We start from the raw sequence: 22,952 nt of genomic DNA on the forward strand, positions 1-22,952 counted from the left end.
CCCCACCGTCTCCAGACCTCACCCTACAGACACCCCCCCACCGTCTCCAGACCTCACCCTACAGACACCCCCCCACCGTCTCCAGACCTCACCCTACAGACACCCCCCCACCGTCTCCAGACCTCACCCTACAGACACCCCCCCACCGTCTCCAGACCTCACCCTACAGACACCCCCCCACCGTCTCCAGACCTCACCCTACAGACACCCCCCCACCGTCTCCAGACCTCACCCTACAGACACCCCCCCACCGTCTCCAGACCTCACCCTACAGACACCCCCCCACCGTCTCCAGACCTCACCCTACAGACACCCCCCCACCGTCTCCAGACCTGACCCTACAGACACCCCCCCACCGTCTCCAGACCTCACCCTACAGACACCCCCCCACCGTCTCCAGACCTCACCCTACAGACACCCCCCCACCGTCTCCAGACCTGACCCTACAGACACCCCCCCACCGTCTCCAGACCTGACCCTACAGACACCCCCCCACCGTCTCCAGACCTGACCCTACAGACACCCCCCCACCGTCTCCAGACCTGACCCTACAGACACCCCCCCACCGTCTCCAGACCTGACCCTACAGACACCCCCCCACCGTCTCCAGACCTGACCCTACAGACACCCCCCCACCGTCTCCAGACCTGACCCTACAGACACCCCCCCACCGTCTCCAGACCTCACCCTACAGACACCCCCCACCGTCTCCAGACCTCACCCTACAGACACCCCCCCACCGTCTCCAGACCTCACCCTACAGACACCCCCCCACCGTCTCCAGACCTCACCCTACAGACACCCCCCCACCGTCTCCAGACCTCACCCTACAGACACCCCCCCACCGTCTCCAGACCTCACCCTACAGACACCCCCCCACCGTCTCCAGACCTCACCCTACAGACACCCCCCCACCGTCTCCAGACCTCACCCTACAGACACCCCCCCACCGTCTCCAGACCTCACCCTAGACACCCCCCCACCGTCTCCAGACCTCACCCTACAGACACCCCCCCACCGTCTCCAGACCTCACCCTACAGACACCCCCCCACCGTCTCCAGACCTCACCCTACAGACACCCCCCCACCGTCTCCAGACCTCACCCTACAGACACCCCCCCACCGTCTCCAGACCTCACCCTACAGACACCCCCCCACCGTCTCCAGACCTCACCCTACAGACACCCCCCCACCGTCTCCAGACCTCACCCTACAGACACCCCCCCACCGTCTCCAGACCTCACCCTACAGACACCCCCCCACCGTCTCCAGACCTCACCCTACAGACACCCCCCCACCGTCTCCAGACCTCACCCTACAGACACCCCCCCACCGTCTCCAGACCTCACCCTACAGACACCCCCCCACCGTCTCCAGACCTCACCCTACAGACACCCCCCCACCGTCTCCAGACCTCACCCTACAGACACCCCACCCTCAGACCTCACCCTACAGACACCCCACCCTCAGACCTCACCCTACAACCTACAGACACCCCCCCATCTCCAGACCTCACCCTACAACCACCCCCCAACATCTCCAGACCTCACCCTGCAACCTACAGACACCCCCCGTCTCCAGACCTCACACTACAACCTACAGACACCACATGTCTCCAGACCTCACACTAAAACCTACAGACACCCCCCGTCTCCAGACCTCACCCTACAGACACCCCGCCCTCAGACCTCACCCTACAACCTACAGACACCCCACCCTCAGACCTCATCCTACAACCTACAGACATCCCCGTCTCCAGACCTCACCCTACAGACACCCCACCCTCAGACCTCACCCTACAACCTACAGACACCCCCCCCATCTCCAGACCTCACCCTACAACCACCCCCCAACATCTCCAGACCTCACCCTGCAACCTACAGAAACCCCCCGTCTCCAGACCTGACCCTACAACCTACAGACACCCCGCCCTCAGACCTCATCCTACAACCTACAGACATCCCCCCATCTCCAGACCTCATCCTACAGACACCCCATGTCTCCAGACCTCATCCTACAACCTACAGACACCCCCCCATCTCCAGACTTCATCCTACAACCTAGACACCCCACCCTCAGACCTCACCCTACAGATACCCCGTCTCCAGACATCACCCTACAACCTACAGACACCCCCTGCCATCTCCAGACATCACCCTACACCCCTGTCATGTTGCCATGCTTCTTCCTCTCATGCCTGGCACCATAATACACCACACTGCCCTCTAGCGGCTCCGCCCGTATTGCAGTTGGTATAGTGCTGAGGGGGTGTGTCGCCTTGGCAGCTGCGCTCAGTCCCCGCTGGTTCTCCTCCAGTACAGGTGGATACATGCCCACTGTGCGGCCACCACTCAGTACGAGAACACCCCGGGCACACTGGACGAGTTACCCCCTCCCCCCCGTGCCCACACCCGAGGGGGTATTACCCAGCTCCACGCAATGACATCATTATTACTCGGGTCTTCCACCAGCGCCCAGAGCTTCATGAGGAAGGCAGGAACCGGAGGAGTCCCGGTGGACGCGGTGAGCTCCTTCATCCTAGCGGACCCGACCTCCCAGCGACAACGACCGAACACAGAAACTACGCAAACACGCCAGCGCACTTCCGGAACACATGTGCCCCGCCCACCATGTCGGACCCGGGGCGCTGACTGGTCGAGGCTGAAGTGTACAACTTAGACCACGCCCTCTTTAGTCACTTCTGGCGAGTGCTGTCGGAGAGGGCGTGGTCTCTGTGAGAGGCGGCGAGCTGAGGAGAGTCACGGCTCTTCGTATGCATTACTCCACATAAACTATTTACGTCACATCACAACGCACTTTACGGCGGACCAGTGTTCTCTAAAGAAAATACCGTTCCGATCCTGTTTGTTTTAGCACGATGGCATTTGTAGGATAGCCGCAAAGCACAAGCCGAAAATCTGTCTTCCAACACCAAAACCTTCTGTAAACAAGGAAACGCATTAAAAACGCAAAGGTCGCGTTCCCTTATTTACACAATGAGACGCTAAGCTATGGGTCCTGCAAGGTGATCAGTATCAACAGGCTTGTTAGCTGTGGTATTTTAAAACCAGGTGCGCTTCCCCATGCGTTTTCTCTGCAGTTCTTGGACTGTGTTTACACATGGAGTTTCATTACAGTAAAGCAACGTAAGGATACAGTAATGCAATGAAACTGCAATGTGTGAACACAGCATCAAAGGCAAATGTGGTAACACACTTATGGTCCTTTTACACGGAGCAATAATTCGCCCAATCAAACGATTTCGAAGTAACAATGTGTTTTTTTATAACGATCAGCGTTTAGATGGAACAATATATTGTTTGAAAAAATCGTTATTGCGATCAGTTTAAGATCGCTTAAGCCCATCTCACACATAGGGTGAATCTTTGAAAGACTGTTTACACGAAGCGATCTGCGCATTTTCAGTGAACGACCAACGACGATTTGAGAACTTGTTGAAAGATCAAAATGAACGATTTCTCGCTCGTCGTTTGATCGTTCGCTGTGTTTACACGAGGCGATTATCACTCAAATGCGATTGTTATCCTGAAAATTCGAACGATAATCGCTCTGTGTAAAGGGACCATTAGGCTACTATTACACGTAGAGATAATCGGCCCTTTCCGGCCGATTATCATTCTGTGTAATAAAGGTGTAGGTTTGGACCTATAATTCACGGGCGCCGGTCGTGCATCACTATGTGTAATAGCGGTGTGCGACTGACGATTGGCAAAGTGCATTCATTACCTATCCATGGTCCAGGGCTCCTCCTGCTTCTCCCCGGGTCCCGCGCGCTCCAGCTTTGGAGCGGCCTGTCTCAGCTGACAGGCCGCTCAGCCAATCACTGTCCGGGACCGCCGTGGCCAGTGATTGGCTGAGCGGCCTGTCAGCTAATACAAGCTGCTCTGAAGCTGCAGTGTGCGGGACTCGGGGAGAAGCGGACCGCAAGAAGAGCCCTGGAGCATGGATATGTAATGTAAGCAAGGGCTGCAAGGACATCTGTAACGATGTCCATGCAGCCCTTGTTAAAAGATTATCAGGTCGTGTAATGGTGCGTTTACACAGAGAGATTTATCTAACAGATTTTTGAAGCCAAAGCCAGGAACGGACTATAAAGAGGGATCAGGTCATAAAGGAAAGCCTGAAATTTCTCCTATTTTCAAATCCATTCCTGGCTTTGGCTTCCAAAATCTGTCAGATAAATCTCTCTGTGTAAACGCACCCTAATAGGCCCAGATCGGCACACGTTTACAGTTATTATCGGGCCATGTAATAGTACTCTAAGGCTATGTTTCCACAATGGGATTTTAGCAGAAAATGATGGCTGTCTATGTTTATTTTTCCCCGCATAAAGCATTTTTTTTACTGCAAACCTGGTACAGTGAATGTAGCATCCTTTTTTAAAATTAATTTTCACCATAGCCAATTTGTGACAGTGGCGCAGTCCTTCTTTTGAAGCACTATTTGGTTTGCAGACCTGATGCCCCTCTTTCCCTAGTACCGGCCGTCTGTGTGCACAGGAGGTAGGGCATAGCCTCCAAGTGTGACGAAACCCCCTCCCCTTTATGACGCGGCTTCATTAGATTCAATGAAGCCACGTCACAGAGTGGAGGGGATAAGGCCACACTTGGGGGCGGCAGCCTGCCTCCAGTACTTCGGCTAAGTTAAAAAAGAACCTGATGATAATATGCTTTAAAGGGGTAGTCCAGTGAAAATCTTTTTCTTACAAATCAACTGGTTTCAGAAACTTATATAGATTTGTAATTCACTTCTATTTAAAAATCTCCAGTCTTCCCATATTTATCAGCTGCTGTATGTCCTGCAGGAAGTGGTGTATTCTTTCTAGTCTGACACAGAGCTCTCTGCTGCCACCTCTGTACATTTCAGGAACTGTCTAGAACAGCAGCAAATCCCCACAAAAAAACCTCTTCTGCTCTGGACAGTTCCTAACATTGACAGAGGTGGAAGCAGAGAGCACTGTGTCAGTGTAGAAAGAATACACCACTTCCTGCAGGACATAAGGCAGCTGGATGGGAAGACTTGGGATTTTTAAATAGAAGTAAATTACAAATCTATATAAGTTTCTGAATACAGTTGATTTGAAAGAAAAAGATTTTCGCTGGATAACCCCTTTAACCCCTAGACGACCTAGGATGTACCTGTACGGCCTGACGTTGCTAGGGGAGTACAGAGGGGGACCGCGCGGCAGCCCTGCTGTGAACCGCCGCGATCCCATGTTCTTTGTGCAGCCTGGGACCAGTCACCACGGTTATTAGCGGGCCAGGTCCGATCGCCGTGCCCGCTAATTAGCTTTCTAGAGGCAGCTGTCAAAGTTGACAGCTGCATTTAAAAAGCAGCTTTTGCCCATCCCTGGTGTCTAGTGGGGGGGATTGCCCTTCCCCGCGACTTGGTCGTGGAGGAGCGATCCCTGCATCTCATACCGGCCGAGGTCTGCGCCGTAATGGCGCTGATCCCGGCTTGACATTCTATTGTTTTCGACTGCAGCAGCCAAAAGCAATAGACTGCCTATCTCATTGATCTATGCAGTATAACTATACTGCATAGATCTCAATGAGAGACCAGTGTGCTTATACTAGAAGTCCCCCAGGGGGGCTTCTAGTATATGCGTAAAACAAATGGAAAGTGTTTTATTATTAATAAATAATCCCTTCCCTAATTAAAGTTTGAATAAGCCCCCTTTTCCCAATTTATAAATATAAATAAATAAATAAACATGTTTTGTATCGCTGCGTGCGTAATTGCCCAAACTATAAATTTATTTAATTCCTGATCTCGCACGGTAAACAGCGTAAGCGCAAAACAATTCAAAAGTGCAAAATTGCGCATTTTTGGTCGCATCAAATCCAGAAAAATTGGAATGAAAAGCGATCAAAAAGCCGCTTTACCGATAGAGAGAGCACATCATGGCGCAAAAAATGACACCTCAGCCCAATAGATCAAAGGATAAAAGCGCTATAAGCCTGGGAATAGAGCGATTTTAAGGAACATATATTTCTTAAAAATGGTTTGAATTTTTTAAAAGCCATCAAATAAAATAAAAGTTATACATATTACATATCGTTGTAATCGTAACAACTTGAGGAACATATATAACACGTCAGTTTTACCCCAGGGCGAACGGCGTAAAAACGATCCCCCCCCCCCCAAAAAAAAAAAAAATATATTTTTTTTCAATTTCACCACACATTAAATTTTTTCCTGGTTTCGCAGTCTACTTTATTCAAAAATTCTGCCTCTCATTGCAAAGTATAATTAGTGGCACAAAAATAAGGGCTCATGTGGGTCTCTAGGTGAAAAAATGCAAGTGCTATGGCCTTTTAAGCACAAGGAGGAAAAAGCGAAAACGCAAAAATTTAAATAGGCCCGGTGCTCTAAGGGTTAAACGTACAGCAAAAGCAAATTATCAACCTAGGCGTAGCCTTTTTGTTTGTTTGTTTTCTTGTTACTCCTTTTTTTTCTTTAGCAGTTGTGAATATAGCCAAAATCCTAAATTTAGAACATTTATGTGTCTACACATATTATTTGAAGTCAGGTTCATACTGAGAGAACGCGTGGGGAAGGGTTGTGCCAGGACTGCTCTTCCTCCTTTTACTGGGTTTATTACGATCCATTGGTGAGGTTGTTCATTGCACCTGCTGCTTACTCATAGAGATTTATCTGACAGATTTTTGAAGCCAAAGCCAGGAGAGGAGAGGAGGAATTTCAATCTTTCCTTTACGACCTGTTCTCTGTCTATAGTCTGTTCCTGGCTTTGTGGTTTATGGTCAACTATACCTCGGATGTATTAGTAATGTGGGAACATTTTGCATTTTTTTTGTATCCTTCTTTTGGTCGGATAGCCTTTCCACGTGGTAAATGAACGGTACTTGGTTTGCATAAGTTTTATGTTTAAGGCTGGTAATTATTTTCTGCTTCTTGTGTTTTCTTTTTCCTTATGGTAATTATGATGTTCCCTGTTTGATATCCGATGTTACTTGCTTTTATCATATGGAATATTGCAAAATTGTTTAACCCTTAGAGGACCCGGCCAATTTCAATTTTTGCATTTTCGTTTTTTCCTCCTTGTGTTTAAAAGGTCATAGCACTTGCATTTTTCCACCTAGAAACCCACATGAGCCCTTATTTTTTCCGTCACTAATTGTACTTTGCAATAACAGGCTGAATTTTTGCATAAAGTACACTGCAAAACCAGAAAAAAATTCAAGGAGTGGTGAAATAGAAATTAAAAAACGCATTTCTTTTATTTGGGGGGTATGTGTTTTTACGCCATTCGCCTTGGGGTAAAACTGATTTGTTATATATGTTCCTCAAGTTGTTACGATTAAAACGATATATAACATGTATAACTTATATTGTATCGGATGGCCTGTAAAAAATTCTAACCATTGTTAACAAATATACGTCACTTAAAACCGCTCCATTCCCAGGCTTATATCGCTTTTATCCTTTGGTCTATGGGGCTGTGTCAGGTGTAATTTTTTGCGCCATGATGTGTTCTTTCTATCGGTACCTTGATTGCGCATATACGACTTTTTGATCGCTTTTTATTACAATTTTTCTGGATTTTATGTGACCAAAAATGCACTTTTGGACTTTGGGATTTTTTTGCGCTGACACCGTTTACCGTGCGAGATCGGGAATGTGATTAATAGTTCGGGCGATTACGCACGTGGCGATAGCAAACATGTTTGTTTATTTATTTATTTGTTTACTTTTATTTAAAACCTGGGAAAAGGGGGGTGATTCAGACTTTTATTAGGGGAGGGGGCTTTTTACTATTAACAACACTTTTTTTTTTTTTTTTACACATATATTAGAAGCCCCCCTGGGGGACTTCTAGTATATACACTGTGATCTCTCATTGAGATCTCTGCAGCATAGATATGCTGCAGAGATCCATGAGATCGGCACTCGTTTGCTTTCGGCTGCAGCCGCCGAAAGCAAACGAGTGCCGAGCCGGGGACCATCTTAGAGCGGTCCCCGGCCGGCTTTAGTATCGGAGATCGCTGTCGCGAAGGAGCGATCTCCCCACTATACCACCACCGATCATATGCAGCCGGTAATCGGAGGCAGCTGTCATCTTTGACAGCTGCCTCCGATTACCTGATTAGCGGGCACGGCGATCGGACCGTGCCCGCTAACAGCCGCGATCCTGGGCTACATGAGGCACCCGGGATCGCTGCGGTTCAGAGCGCGGCCGCCGCGCGGCCCCGCTCTGAACGCGGGGAGGCGGCCCTGGACGTAAGAGTACGTCCAGGGTCGCCTAAGGGTTAATAGAGATATATTTAAAATAAAATAAAAATCTGTCAGGTAAATCTCTCTGTGTACACTGTGTGAACTGACAGGTCTTTCTGTGGCCGCAATTGACTGAATTGCAGCCGCAGAAAACTGACATGTCAGTTCTTTGCGGTGCCGCATGGGATCCCGTCCCGAGCGTATACTAAGTGTATACGCTCCGGTCGGGATCCCATACAAGAATAGGCAGTGTTCCACCCCGTAAAAGTACAGCCGTTGTTGCCGATGGCAAGGATGGATAGTTTATACCTTTACTATTGCTGTACTTGCTGCACTTTATGCATTTATGGTGGATATGTATTTACGATTTGTTATGTATAATACCAGTGCATATAGTGTGGTGCACACTTCCTCTGTGACTTCATTATGTAATATTGTGGGGAGGAGGTTGGGGGAGGCAGTACGTTACATTGCATGTAAAGGCTGTGTTTACACTGAGGAATAGGCGAGGAAAGGACAAGGAAAGTTGTCTGCGAGAAATTTCCTCCTCTTCAGCTCCAGCAGAATAATCACGAAATTCGAGCGGAAATTCAAAGCTCTAATGACTTCTATGGGATTTCTGTAGCGGAATCCGCACAAAGAATTGAATTGACATGTCAATTCTTTTGTGGAAAGCAGATCCATGGCGGAACATTCCATGCGTAAATTCCGCTGTGTGAATAACAGAACGGAAATTCTAATGAACACAATGGGACATTGCTCTATGCATATTTTACGGGCGGAATTTTAAGTGGAATTCGCATAAAAGCGCAGATTCTACTTGAAATTCCTTGCCAATTTCTCAGTGTGAACATACCCTAAGTGTATCCTTGGCTAGTGAGTAGAGATGAGCGAACCTCGAGCATGCTCAAGTCCATCCGAACCCGAACTTTCGGCATTTGATTAGCTGGGGCTTCTGAAGTTGGATAAAGCTCTAAGGTTGTCTGGAAAACATGGATACAGCCAATGACTATATCCATGATTTCCACATAGCCTTAGGGCTTTATCCAAGTTCAGCAGCCACCGCTAATCAAATGCCGAAAGTTCGGGTTCGGATGGACTTGAGCATGCTCGAGGTTCGCTCATCTCTACTAGTGAGGTAGGATGATATTGTGTGCCTCCTCAGGTCCTCCTTATGGTGCGTTTACACAGGCAGATTTATCTGACAGATTTTTTAAGCCAAAACCAGGAACAGACCATAAACAGGGAACGGGTCATAAAGGAAAGACTGAGATTTCTCTTATTTTCAAATCCATTCCTGGTTTTGGCTTCCAAAATCTGTCAGATAAATCTGCCTGTGTAAACGCACCACAGTCTGATATTTCAATATAGTATATTACAATGTTACTTTGGGTTGTGCATACTTTTTTTATCTTAGTCTTTTTTATTTGGTGATACGGGTTATTTCAGTCATTTTTTTTTAAGGTTTCACTTTTAAAAACTGTGCGGCCAATAACCATGTTGCAAAGCTACAGTAAAGCACACATTTTCCCCCCTTTACATGATTGTAAATGCTTTCTGGACTGGAAGAATCCAGATCTGTAGTCTGCATTTTTTCTTTCGTGAGCTTATAAAAATAGAATGCTTGGACTCATGTCACAAGCCAGGGGTTGCCAGGGAACCAATCTGCAAATATAGACAGTATATAGATAGAATCTATATACCTTCCGCATTTTCCACTGATCAATTGACTTCTATGGTGAGTTGGCTCCTCAAATACGGACTGTGTAAGTGCACGTCATATTTTTATGCAGACAGGACTTTTTGCCGCAGAATTCTGCCACTTTTGATCCGTGTGAACTGAGCCTTACTATAGAATAATACCTGCATTTTTAATGCGAGAAGCTATTACACGTACCGGAAAGCAGTAAGTTTCACACTGCGAGTTCCGTATGTACAGTTTGAGGTTTGAGTATGTAAAGCCCTGTCCCTGTTAACCCACTGCTGCCTGGTGAATACATAAGCGCTCTAGCCTGCTTCTGTGGCTCCCAGCTCCCTGATGTCCAACCAATCAGAGCCGGGAGCCACAGAAGCAGACCAGACCGGTAATGTATTACCCATGCAGTAGTGGGTTAACAGGGACAGGGCTTTACATACTGGCAGTGGAATGAAAAATCTGCTTCAAGTATGTAATCCCATAGAAAACAACAGTACCGGGAATTGCAGCGGATTTCGCTGTGGAAATCGTAGCGTGAAATCTGCTGCGATCCGATGCGTGTGAGGGCACCTCGAAGAAGTATTAGATAGGACTTAGTACTTTTCCTTTCTGCTGAAAATACAAACAGACCCCTAGATGCGTGTTTCCAGCCTACTGCTAGGACTGCCTAATAGTGTGTTTACAGTTGTCGTGGGTCTAAAATAACAGCTTACGTTGGTTCAATCCTCAGGATCAGGTTTCATGCTGGCCGCTTTTAAAGGAGAAGTTCGGCCAATTTTTTCCATAGTTCTCCCCTAAACCCAAAGTTATATAACTTATTAATATAACGTAATCTACAATTCCATTATCATACTTTCTTCCCCTGCTATGGCCAGCTAAAGTGTTGTAGTCCATTGATTTCTGCTTTCGTCACTAGTCAAGCGGGAGAGCGCACGAAATCCGCTGCAAGTTATCCATGTGATGATGCGGTTTTCTCCAGAGGAGCTATATGGTCCTTTGCACTCGCCTAAATTAAAGGGAACCTGTCACTTGGGACGCGGGCGCAGAGCCCACCCGACCCCCTGGGCAGCCCCAGGTACTTCCACTTTGCTGCAAGTCCCTCTCCTGGAACCGGTCCCGGGACGGAGATAGCTACAGTCTTCATTACTATTCATGTGAGACTCGACAGTGATGGAAGGGGATATTGGTGCACTGGTGATGCTGGACCCGCCTCCAGTGCACCATACCTGCTAACTAGTATATACAGAAAAACAGCCATATCTTGCGAACAGGGCAACCCAAAATGCAGGGCACTTCTCAATTCAGCATGGCGGCGCCAACCTGTGAGTGTAAAAAAGTTACTGCAGCAATTCTGGTGATAGATTTGCTATTTGTTATTCAGTTTCTGAATAACAAGTAGGTTATACCTACCAGCCACGCTGCTTGTGATCCGGCAACTGGTTCTCTGGTCGCTGCTGTAACTTTATGCCGCCGCCTCCTCCGGAATGATTGATAGCCGGAGGAGGCGGGCCTGAAGATACAGATATACAGGACCGAAGAGATAGATATCGGATCACAAGCACTGTGGCTGGTAAGTATAGACTGCTGCTTGTGATCTGGAAACTGACAGCACCATATGTATATATTTCAATCATGTCAGTTTCCAGGGCTGCATGAGCTATACAAGGATCTTTGGTGCAGCCTATCTGCTCAATTTCTTGTGCCATGTAAAGTCACAGCAGCCGCCAATCTCACTGATCAGCGCTTGTTTGCAGCCCTAACGGCTGAGAAATCTCTTGGTCTAAAAGGGACCTATTAATAGTCTATCAGTACATTTTGCTCAGAAAACCCCATTACAGGGGTTGTCAGAGTTATTACCTATCCACAGGATGGCGACAAGTATGAGATCCTCTAAGCCACTTCATTCATTCTCTATGGAACAACAACCAGAGACAGCCAAGTGCTGTCCATTCATAAATGGATCATATTAAAATTTCCTGTGTTGTCAACATAGATGCGATTGTGAATTTATTATGCTCTAAACTGAAAATTCATCATAGAAACTTCATATTTGATGCATTCTTGAACCTCATAAAGTACATTAAAGGGGTAGTCCACCAAAAAAAAATTTCTTTCAAATCAACTGCTGCCATGAAGTGCCAGAGATTTGTAATTTACTTCTATTAAAAAATCTCAAGCCTTCCAGTACTTATCAGCTGCTGTATGCCCAACAGGAAGTTGTATTATTTCCAGTCTGGAGAGCAGGAGAGGTTTTTTATGGGGATTTGCTCCTGCTTTGGACAGTTCCTGACATGGACAGAGGAGGCAACAGAGAGCACTGGGTCAGACAGGAAAGAAAACACCACTTCCTGCTGGACACACAGCAGCTGATAAGTACTGGAAGACTTAAGATTTTTTAATAGAAGTGAATTACAAATCTCTGGCACTTTATGGCACCAGTTAATTTGAAAGAAATTTTTTTTTGGTGGACTACCCCTTTAAGGCTATGTTCATACAACATACTATTATTGAAAAGAACAACCATTGTGTTCCATTGAAACAATATCCGTACTTTTTGTACTGCAATAATATGTATTGAAGTCAAAGCAACAACGGCTGTTATTTTCACACAATGTATTGAACAACGGCCGCTGTTCCACTTACTCCAATGCATATCATTTTTTTTTTTTTAGGTTACATGTACAAAAAAGAGAGAGGAAAAACACAACCTTCCAATTACAGACATATCTTAAAGAGGATGTACCATCAGGTACATCCTCTTTAACATTACCCACAAGTAGAACAGCGCCATCACGGGGAAGCGGGTGCCGCAGTCCGTTCTTTGAACAGCGGCCCGGTTCCCGCATCCAGCGCCGTTCTATCCACTGGTACCGGGCCAGGGCTGAAGCACAGGAGGCGGGCTGGAATTCCTTCCCCTATATGATGCAGCTCCGTCAGAATCAATGGAGCCGCGTCATAGAAGGGCGGGGGTTTCCTCCCATTGGGGGCGGGCCGGCCTGCTTCCTGTGCCCCAGCCTGGTTCCGGGAACCGGAAAAAAGGACCACGGCACCGGCTTCCCCGTGACCACGCCGTTCTATCCGTGCGTAATATTAAAGAGGATGTACCTGATGGTACATCCTCTTTAAACCTCCCACCTTCCGCCCCCAAGAGGAACAACAAAACCCCAACCCCCCACCCATCAATACAGGAGAGAAAAAAAAAGGAAAAACACAAAACTTAACAGTTACATGCAGTAAGCCCATAGCTTCATGTGTCTACTAACAGCCTTTAAAGATATGCTTTTTGCTAAACATTCTTCATAATACTTTGTTCTCCCTACAAACGCCTTCCATTTCTTAAGGACAGGACTTCCTCATAGAATCATTTGCTTGTTAACAGTACCTTTCCAGTCATATATATCTTGTTGCTAAAGGAACCCTCACCCCCATCATAACCTAGCATAACCCCCAGCAGGATCTTTGTGACTCCCAATTTCACTCCCAGTGAGAGTTCTAGATATTCCATTACTGACTGCCAAAAAAGACAAAGGGTCCATTTACACAGATAGATTATCTGACAGATTTAAAGCCAAAGCCAGGAATGGATTTGAAAAGAGGAGAAATCTCAGGCTTTCCTTTATGACCTGTTTATAGTCTGTTCCTGGCTTTGGCTTGAAATCTTTGGCATATAATCTTTCTGTGTAAGTAGACCCTAAGGGTGGTATTACACGGGCCGAGGAGGGCCCGATAATACCTGTAAACGAGCAGCGATCTGCTAGATCGTTGCTCGTTTACTGGACCTATTACACGGCCCGATAATCGTTTGACAATAGCTGCAAGGACATCGTTACCGATGTCCTTGCAGCCCTTGCTAAACTGGCATACATTACCCATCCACGTTCCAGGGCTGCTCCTGCGTCAGCTTCTCCCGGGGGTCCCGCGCGCTCTCTAGCGTCACAGCAGCCTGTCAGCTGGTAGGCCGCTCAGCCAATCACAGGCCGGGACCGCCGCGGCCTGTGATTGGCTGAGCGGCCTATCAGCTGACAGGCCTCTGTGACGCTAGAGCGCGCGCGGGACGCAGGGAGAAGCGGACGGCAGGAGCAGCCCTGGAACGTGGATGGGTAATGTATATCGTTAGTCGCCGGCCACGCACCGCTATTACACGCAGCGGTGCGCGGTCGGCGCCCGACGAAAATAGGTTCTAACCTATATCAACGATCAGCCGATGATCATTGTCATCGGCTGATCGTTGCATTTATTACACGGAGCGATAATCGGCCGAATCGGGCCAATTTGGCCGATTATCGTTCCGTGTAATACCACCCTAAGACCAGAGCAAGTGTATAAAATCAGCATTTACTGATACTTCAATGCATGTCATTGCAGTATGAAAAGAACGGCCATTGTTTCAATGGAAAACAACAGCTGTTCTTTTAGAAAATAGTAAAAAAGCCACATTTTTTAAAATAAAATACAAACCTTTAAATGAGTAGATGTATAAAGTTTATCACATTGACCTACACACCTCATACTTTACACTCCAAGCCAAAACACAGCAGCAATGAACATTTCTAGACAGGGACCAATAACCTAATAAAAAAAACACATGGTCAATAGATAACCTACAATAGCTTAAGCCAGACAAAAAAAAATAAAAATTACTGTATACATAACGCCAAGAAAAAAAATGATAGTATACAGTACATTCACCTATATTTATCCTTCCTAAGAACAATGATGCTGTTCCAGTGACTCATTTTGGTTTTGTATACGTCCCTGCACGATTGGCTTTCACCTTTCCCCTGATGATGTCCATGGGCAGCCCATCACTGGCCTCCTTGGTCTTGTGCTGTCATGGCTGAGGCCAGTGATGGGCTGCCCATGGACATCATCATCAGGGGAATGGTGAAAGCCAATCATGCAATTCCAATAAAAACCAGTAGAGGGAAGACTTAATCTATAAACGTTCACTCTCAACTGGATTTGTATTGAATGATTCAAACAACTATTTAAATTCCGATGGAATTATTTTAGTCATCCCCCTGATGTTTTCCCATTGTATATACAGTATATGCATAAAATTGCCGCACTTTTGGCAGTAAGCTCATTGAGGTGCCTAAAAAGCAACAGAGACTGATAAAAAATAGAAAAAAAGATCATACATGCTTGACATTTACAACATAATTTGCAGGCAGTATGCACCTCAGTGTATAGGAATGATAAGCACTGGCTATATCAGCAGAACATCCAATGGTTTCTTCAGCGGCGGAAGTCTGTACCACATTATTGGAAAAGTGTCAGTCATTCGACAGTGTAATAGGACTGAAATTGTGCATATAAAGGGTTGTCAGTGAAGTCGATGGAGCAATCATGTCACTGCACAGTGACAATGAACCATCACATACTGTATGACATAGAAACATAGAAAGCCTGGCCTGAGAGTAGAAGAAAGCCCCCCCCCCTCCCAACTGGGAACAATGTCCTGTGTGTAAATGAGCACATTGTTGGATCTTTGATAAGTTCTATTCAAGCTGTAATACCAGGTACAGATCATAGACAAAGATGGGGCTATTTAAGGGTAAAAAAATAAATAATTAAAAAAAAAAATTTAAGTAAAGATTATTAGGATAAGCAATAGATATATAATAGAGATACATTCATATACATAGACAGAGGTATATATAGTAGTTTCTCCTGTGCTGGTGGTGCCAATTCTAAATAAAGGGATATTTCAAATTAATAAGCAAATGACTACATTCGTGTTTCCCAACCTCTTCCACCTCAGGTTAGCCCTTGGAAAAGTTTATTTTTCACCTGGGGGTATTTATACAAAAAATCTTAAGTGACCCACAGGTGACGTTTTATTTGATCTGTGTTCACTTTCCCTTTTCCTCTCCATGATGATTTCTTCCAGCTAGAATTTATCTCTTCAGAGCCTGGTACACAAACATCTAAGTCTGGTGAGCCCCCGGATGATGTTGTAGCGGTGGGACGGCCGGTCACTTGCTAGATGGAAGTGTGACACCACTCCTTGTGGTGAATGGCCAAGATACAGCCGGACCTTAAAGAGTCACTGTCAATTTATTTTTTTATTTTTTTGCAGAAATCAATAGCCCAGACTATTTTAAGAAACTTGGGTTTATTAGCCAAATATGCCATTATCTGCATTTTAAAAGCCTTTTCCCAGGCCCTCCCTCCCTCCTCTTTTCCATCCACTGCAAAAAATCTGGAAATTGTGACATGTTGCATCAGACGTACCCAGTCTGTTCTAGGAAGAGGGGAGGAGGGAGTTAGCCGGCAGCAGAAAGCAGATAACAGAGGATTACAGGCACAGAGCTGGGTGACAGCTGTAATAAGAGCTCAGAAAGGTCAGTGCTGACTGACTGTTTGACTCTTTGTTGTCCTGTTTTGGTCTTTTATTTAGCTCTCTCAATAGGAGAACAATGAAGACAGGGGGGAGAGTTTCAAACTGCTTTTTCATGTTAAAAATGCATTTTAATAAACCAATGACAAAGTTTCTTAAAATCACCTGGACTATTGATTTCTGCAAAAAAATTTTCATGACAGTGACACTTTAACCCCTTAACCCTTTAAGGACGGGGCCAATTTTTGTTTTTGCGTTTTCGGTTTTTCCTCGTGTTTAAAAGGCCATAGCACTTGCATTTTTCCACCTAGAGACCCACATGAGCCCTTATTTTTTGCGTCACTAATTGTACTTTGCAATGACAGGCTGAATTTTTGCATAAAGTACACTGTGAAACCAGGAAAAAATTCAAAGTGGGGTGAAATTGAACAAAAAAAACACATTTTTTTTTATTTTATTTTTATTTAGGGGGTTTTTGTTTTTACGCCATTCACCCTGTGGTAAAACTGACTTGTTAGGCTTGTTCCTCAAGTTGTTACGATTACAACGATACAGTAAAAGTTATACATGTTATATATCTGATGGCCTGTAAAAAATTCAAACCATTGTTAACAAATATATGCTCCTTAAAATCGCTCTATTCCCAGGCTTATAACGCTTTTATCCTTTGGTCTATGGGGCTATGTGAGGTGTCATTTATTTGCGCCATGATGTGTTCTTTCTATTGGTACCTTGATTGCGCATATACGACTTTTTGATTGCTTTTTATTACATTTTTTTCTGGATTTGACAAATGGGGTAACATAGTGCTCCTTACGAAGGAGTACTATGAAAATGAAGCCAACAGACAGCTCACTGATGAAAAGACCTATGAGAAATTACAGAGGGATCCTACGTCAGAGTATGTTGTGAAAATCAAATCGTTATTACGGCGTGAAGTAGAAAATTTTTTCAGAAAAGTTTGCAAAGAAATTGCTAATGGAGCAGCCCAAAAAAACATATTGGTATATAATCCAAAAAATCCATAAAACTATGGTAAACCTTCCGGGCGCCCCATAGTGGCGGGTAGGGAATCTGTTACGGAACCGGTCTCTAAATATTTGGACTGGGTACTCAGGCCACTATTAAAAAATGTTCCGTCATATTTGCGTGATACATCTGAATTACTGACCATATTAGATGATTTTGGGTGGTCTGAGGGTATCTTGTTGGCCAGCATTGATGTCGAGAGCCTGTACACCCGCATCCCACAGGATGCAGGTGTGCAGGCGATCAGACGTTTATTGCTGAATGTGCAGAAAATGATTAATTTTTTTTGTTCCTATGTATGTGACCTGCTGGGGTTTGTCCTTACCCATAACGCGTTCCAGTTCGCTGACCAATGGTACCGTCAGCGAGCTGGAACAGCGATGGGGACCCCTGTCGCCCCAACTTTTGCAAATTTATTTTTAGCTGAATTAGAGGATAGAAAGATGTTTATTGGAAAATCCGTTTGCGACAAAGATTGCCCTTTTTTTACATTATATAGATATACTAATTATATGGTCGGGGACAGAGGAAGAATTCTGGCAATTTGCTGAATATATGAATAACAATGATCTAAATATGTCATTTAGTTTTGTTTATGGAGGGTCAAGTTTGGGTTTCTTGGACGTGCATTTGGAGGTGACTAATGGGGAGTTGGTGACCAGTGGATACCGAAAACCCGCGGCTACCAACTCTCTATTAAGGTACGATAGTTACCACCCTGTACACATTAGGAAATCTGTCCCGTATGGACAGTTTGTGCGTTAACGTCGTATAAACAATAATGATGTAATCTTTGAACAGGCGGATGAGTTAGCCCAAAGACTATATAAAAAGGGGTTATCCAAGAAAGGAAGTACAGAGATCATTAGATATGGTACGTAAATTAGACCGGTTCACATTAATACATAAAAATAATAAAAAGAGACGTAATGAGACTGAGGAGAGTTCAGAGAGGTGTGTACTTACTTTTAAAAATGGACCTATGAATGATGTAATAAAATCTGTGGTGAACAATAATTGGCATATCCTAAGAGGTGAAGAAGGGTTAAAAAATGTAGCAACACAACGTCCCATTATAGCCTTCAAAATAAGTAAAAACCTATGAGATGAGTTGGTGCATGGTAGATACAGTGTTGCAAAAAGAGTGGAAAATAACTGGCTATCTAAAGGGTTACCACAGGGTAATCATAAATGTGGCTCTTGCAGGTGGTGCCCGCAGCTGCAGAGTACGGCAAATGTAAAGCTGTGACGTGCAGCTGCGGGTACTACTACCCAGGTAAAACGATCTGCCCCCTCTGAGTTAGATTCTCAGAACACGTGAGATCCTTCCGCACGGGGAAAGGATGCCCGAAGCTAATAGAGCATATACACACGGCTCACAATGGTGATGCGTCACAAATGCATTTTCTAGGTTTGTGTGTAGTAAAAAATTCTCCAGCGGGGGGGATAGACATGCGGCATTAATGAAGAAGGAAACTAATTTAATTCTAAAAATGCAAGCGTTGGGCCCCTTAGGCTTAAATGATTGGAGATGTATAATATGACAAGATAGGATATCTTCATATTACTGTGTATCATTAAGGTAATGAATTTTAATATGTCTGCTGTCACCTGTGTAATAAATGTACATGTATTTTTTGTATTTATGTGTTTATACAAATTGTAATTGCTTGCACTATAAAGGGAGGGGCAACGGAGTGACGTAGTAGGCTGAGACAAAGCGTGCGTCAGCTGAGCACGCAAAACGATCGTCGCCCATCTGCACCCATCCCAGTGACCAGTTAAGAAATAAAGACTTTCACTGTTTTTGCAACTTATTCTGGTGATCTGCTAACTATTTAAAAGAGACTGTAACCATCTAGTTGTTGCATTACAAAGCCACCTTCACCATATTTCCAGGGTTTGATTGCCGTAGCAAGTAGTGCTGAGACTACCTTTAATTAAATTTTCTGGATTTGATGCGACCAAAAATGTGCAATTTAGCACTCTGGGATTTTATTTGCGCTTACGCCGTTTACCGTGCGAGATCAGGAATGTGATTAATAGTTCGGGCGATTACGCATGCGGCGATAGCAAACATTTTTATTTACTTTTATTTATAACATGGGGTTACACACTGTGTGGGGGGGGGGCTGCTTTCAGAAAGTGAGACAGTGATCAGCAGCAGTTGCCACTGTCTTAGTGTCCTTCACTTCAGTGGACTGGGTCCATTGAAGAGACTGAGGACATGTGGTCCCGACTCGGAGGGTGGGGGCCAGGAGCAGGGAGTGGTGACGGGTTGGACTGAGATTTGATGATTCTATGCAATCAGTGGGGGTGAATGCATCTAGATAAAAGCTATACTTTAGCTATACAATACAGCGACATCTAGTGGTCATCTCTAGTAACACTGTAGCTGCAATAAGACCACAAAAAGTACAGACTTTTATGAAGGGTGTGAATAGTAGAAACACCCGAACTGTAGTAAAGTAGGTGTGTGGGTTTCCCTATGTATGTAGGATCCCCTGCTGTGCCCCTATATAGTAATAATGTCCCCTCCTGTTACCCCAATATAGTAATAATGCCTCCTGCTGTGCCCTCCCTATAGTCAGAGATGACCGCTTAAATAACAAGATAAAAGAAACAGTAATTGCACTTTATGTTATTTGTAAAGCACTTTATTTAACTGTCATTTTAAAAATGAAGCTAAAAATAATAATTCAAAGATGAGTGTTCTTGGAGTGTTTTTATAATTTAAAAGCTCTCTGCCAGTGAATTTATTATAAGCACAATAAACCAAGGATTAAATATTTATTTTCCAGGACACTAGATGGCCTCGAAGCTGAAGTGATGTCCTTAATCCTTTAACGACAGCGGGCATAAATGTACGCCCCCGCAGGCAGGGCCTTAACGCAGATGGGCGTACATTTACGCTCGCTGTGTGTAAACACACAGCGATCGGGTAATGATGGCTGCTATAAATCATAGCAGGCCTTCATAGCTTGTCGGCACTTGTCGGCATTTATTAGCAACTCCTTTCTTGGCATAGGTTTTTTTTTCTTCTTAATGTTAAAAAAAATGAAATAAACACTACATTACACTACACTGCATGAAATAAAGTTTTACACTACATCACTACACATTTACATACCGACAATTTTTTATTTTTTTTTAAATATATGTTTATTAGCACTCCGACAAAACAGTGGAAACCGTATTGGCGTCGCAGCGCCCATTTTTTGTTTTATCGTGGAAACAGTATGAGTGAGAAATAACCGGACAGATTCAGACATCTGGAACCAGTGCAAACAGTAATTAAACAGACAAAAGCGTCACACCAGAAATTAGTTGGAACAAAGATAGTCAGGCATACTTCAAGGCACCAACTCTAGATTTAGTCCCAAAGGCCATAAGACCCTTAAAGAGCGGGGCAGTTCTAAATGTGCCCGCTCGTTCAAGGGTTAAACTACCGGCAACAATTGTGCCACCCCCAAGGTGTCGACAGTGCCCGGCAGAGGGAGAGAGAGAAAAAAGAAAAGAAAGGAGAGAAAACAATAATGGTGATAATAATAATAATAATAATAATAATAATAATAATAATAATAAAAGTAAAGAAAAAATAATAAAAAAAAAACAAAACAAAAAAACACACACACACAAAAACATTAAACATACCACACGCATCAGTACATTGGACCTCGGGATGGGAAGGGAGGGAAGCAGGGAAGAGCGCAACAGGGGTCACAGAAATGGTCTCATGGAATGCTATCCTACCTAGGTCGACCTCCCACTATAAGGCACCTCAACCACGAGGAGGTAGCTTGAGAGGCCCCAGTGCATCTTTAAGGTCTTCCGTCAGGTAGCAGGTGGAAAACCTGTAGGGATATACAAAAGAGTGGACTTGCTCTCTTGTAAAATGCGTCAGAAGAAACGTCTTCCATTTAAGAAAAAACTGCTTCGCGTGTTTCTCAGTATTACGTTCCGCTTCCAAGCGGTCCGCTGCCAAAAAGGCCTTCAGATCGTCAACCACCATAGACATCGTAGGTGGGGAGGAATTGAGCCACTCCCGGAGCAGTATCCTCTTGGCTATCAGGAGCACACCATGAACCAAGGGCGGCACCCGCTTCATCCCAGAAGCCTCAACAATGTTAGAGTCAATGGCCTGGAAGACCAAAGGGAGGGGTTCTTCAGGGAGTGTCAGTTTCCAATGTCTGGCTACATACAAAGTGACCTCCTTCCAGAAGGACTGGGACAGTGAACAGGACCACATACCATGCCAGAAATCCGTGGCCGGAGTCCGGCACTTAGGACAGTGTAGGATTCGGTTCGGGTGCAGAGGTGAGGCCGGTAGGTTGAAACCAAAGTAAGCGCTATGCATCACCTTAAAGAAGGTTTCCCTCCATACTTCGCTTATGACATGTTTCCTGACACTGTCCCAGCCCTCCAGGATCTTGTCCCGGACATCGGGATCAGCCAGTTTGTCCGCCCACTTAGAAAAAATGGTCTGTTTGTTAATAGATAAAAAGTGATCATTCAGGGCCCTGTAGGCACCTGAGAGGGTTACCTGTCTCGGATCTCCACCCACAAAATCCTCAAAAGCATTGGATGATAGCTCCTTAGTGAGATTAGTAAGCCTCTGCCTACAAAAGGAGGTTACTTGTCTTAATGCCAAAAAGTGGCGCCCATCTAAACCATACCGCTCCTGCAGCTCAGCCTCAGTGAACCACCTTTTTTCTGGTTCATGCATCAGCTTTCTTGTTGACAGTATGCCCTTCTCCCTCCACTCTCTAAATAGAGGGTTTGATCGTCCCTGAGGGAATTCAGGGTGCTGCCAAAGGGGCAGCCTCTGGGACATAAGAAAGGAAAGGCCAAAGGTCCGTCTGACTGCCTTCCATGCCAACACCGTATCCCTTACAATCAGTGACTTTTTAAGGAGGGGTAAAGAGGGGACTTTAGTGTGCAGACAGGAGAGTAGGGACCAAGGGGCCGCCAGTTCAGATTCCATGGCTAAGTTAGAATAGAAGCTAGTGTCATTGATCCAATCAATGACATGCCGAAGCAGGCATGCCAAATTATACCCCCGTATATTAGGGAAGTTAATCCCTCCATCAAATTTAGTTAACATGAGCTTCTGTAAGGATATTCTTGGTCTCTTCCCAGACCACACAAAATGAAGAAAGGCAGATTGCAGCTTCTAAATATCCCCGCGTTTAAGTAACACTGGGATGGTCTGTAGAGGGTAAAGTAGCCTAGAGAAGCTCATCATCTTAACAAGGTGACACCTACCTAAAAAAGAGAGAGGTAGGTGAAACCACCGTTTTAGCTCCGAGCAAATGTTATCAATCAGGGGGGTATAATTCATTTGGTAGAGAGAATGAGGATCAGCACCGATCTTAATTCCCAGATAGGTAATGTGCGACTTCACCGCTCCCGATAGGCCTCGAGCCGACCAGAAAGCGGCAGGCAGCTTCCGGCCCAGCTCTAAAATTTCACTCTTGGTTGGGTTTATTTTATATCCTGAGAAGGTACCAAATCTAGCTATTTCCTCTAGCACCCCACCAATTTGGGCCTTAGGGTCGGAGAGGAAAAGCAAGGCATCATCAGCAAAGAAAGCTACTTTGGCTATTGCTCTCCCCACCCTAATTCCCT

The 22,952-nt window shown here is 45.2% G+C and overlaps 1 protein-coding gene across 1 annotated transcript in view; it reads right to left on the bottom strand.

Annotated features, from left to right (window-relative positions):
- Positions 1-2,719, bottom strand: part of LOC138766389 (heat shock factor protein 3-like) — a 46,865-nt gene extending 44,146 nt beyond the window's left edge. Inside the window, exon 1 of the mRNA XM_069943967.1 lies at positions 2,427-2,719. Coding sequence (XP_069800068.1) covers positions 2,427-2,537 — 111 coding nt within the window. The 5' untranslated portion in view covers positions 2,538-2,719. The remainder of the gene's footprint in view (positions 1-2,426) is intronic.
- Between the last annotated feature and the right edge of the window lie 20,233 nt (positions 2,720-22,952).

This window comes from Dendropsophus ebraccatus, chromosome 10, assembly GCF_027789765.1.
Source record: "Dendropsophus ebraccatus isolate aDenEbr1 chromosome 10, aDenEbr1.pat, whole genome shotgun sequence".
Classification (NCBI taxonomy): Eukaryota; Metazoa; Chordata; class Amphibia; order Anura; family Hylidae; genus Dendropsophus; species Dendropsophus ebraccatus.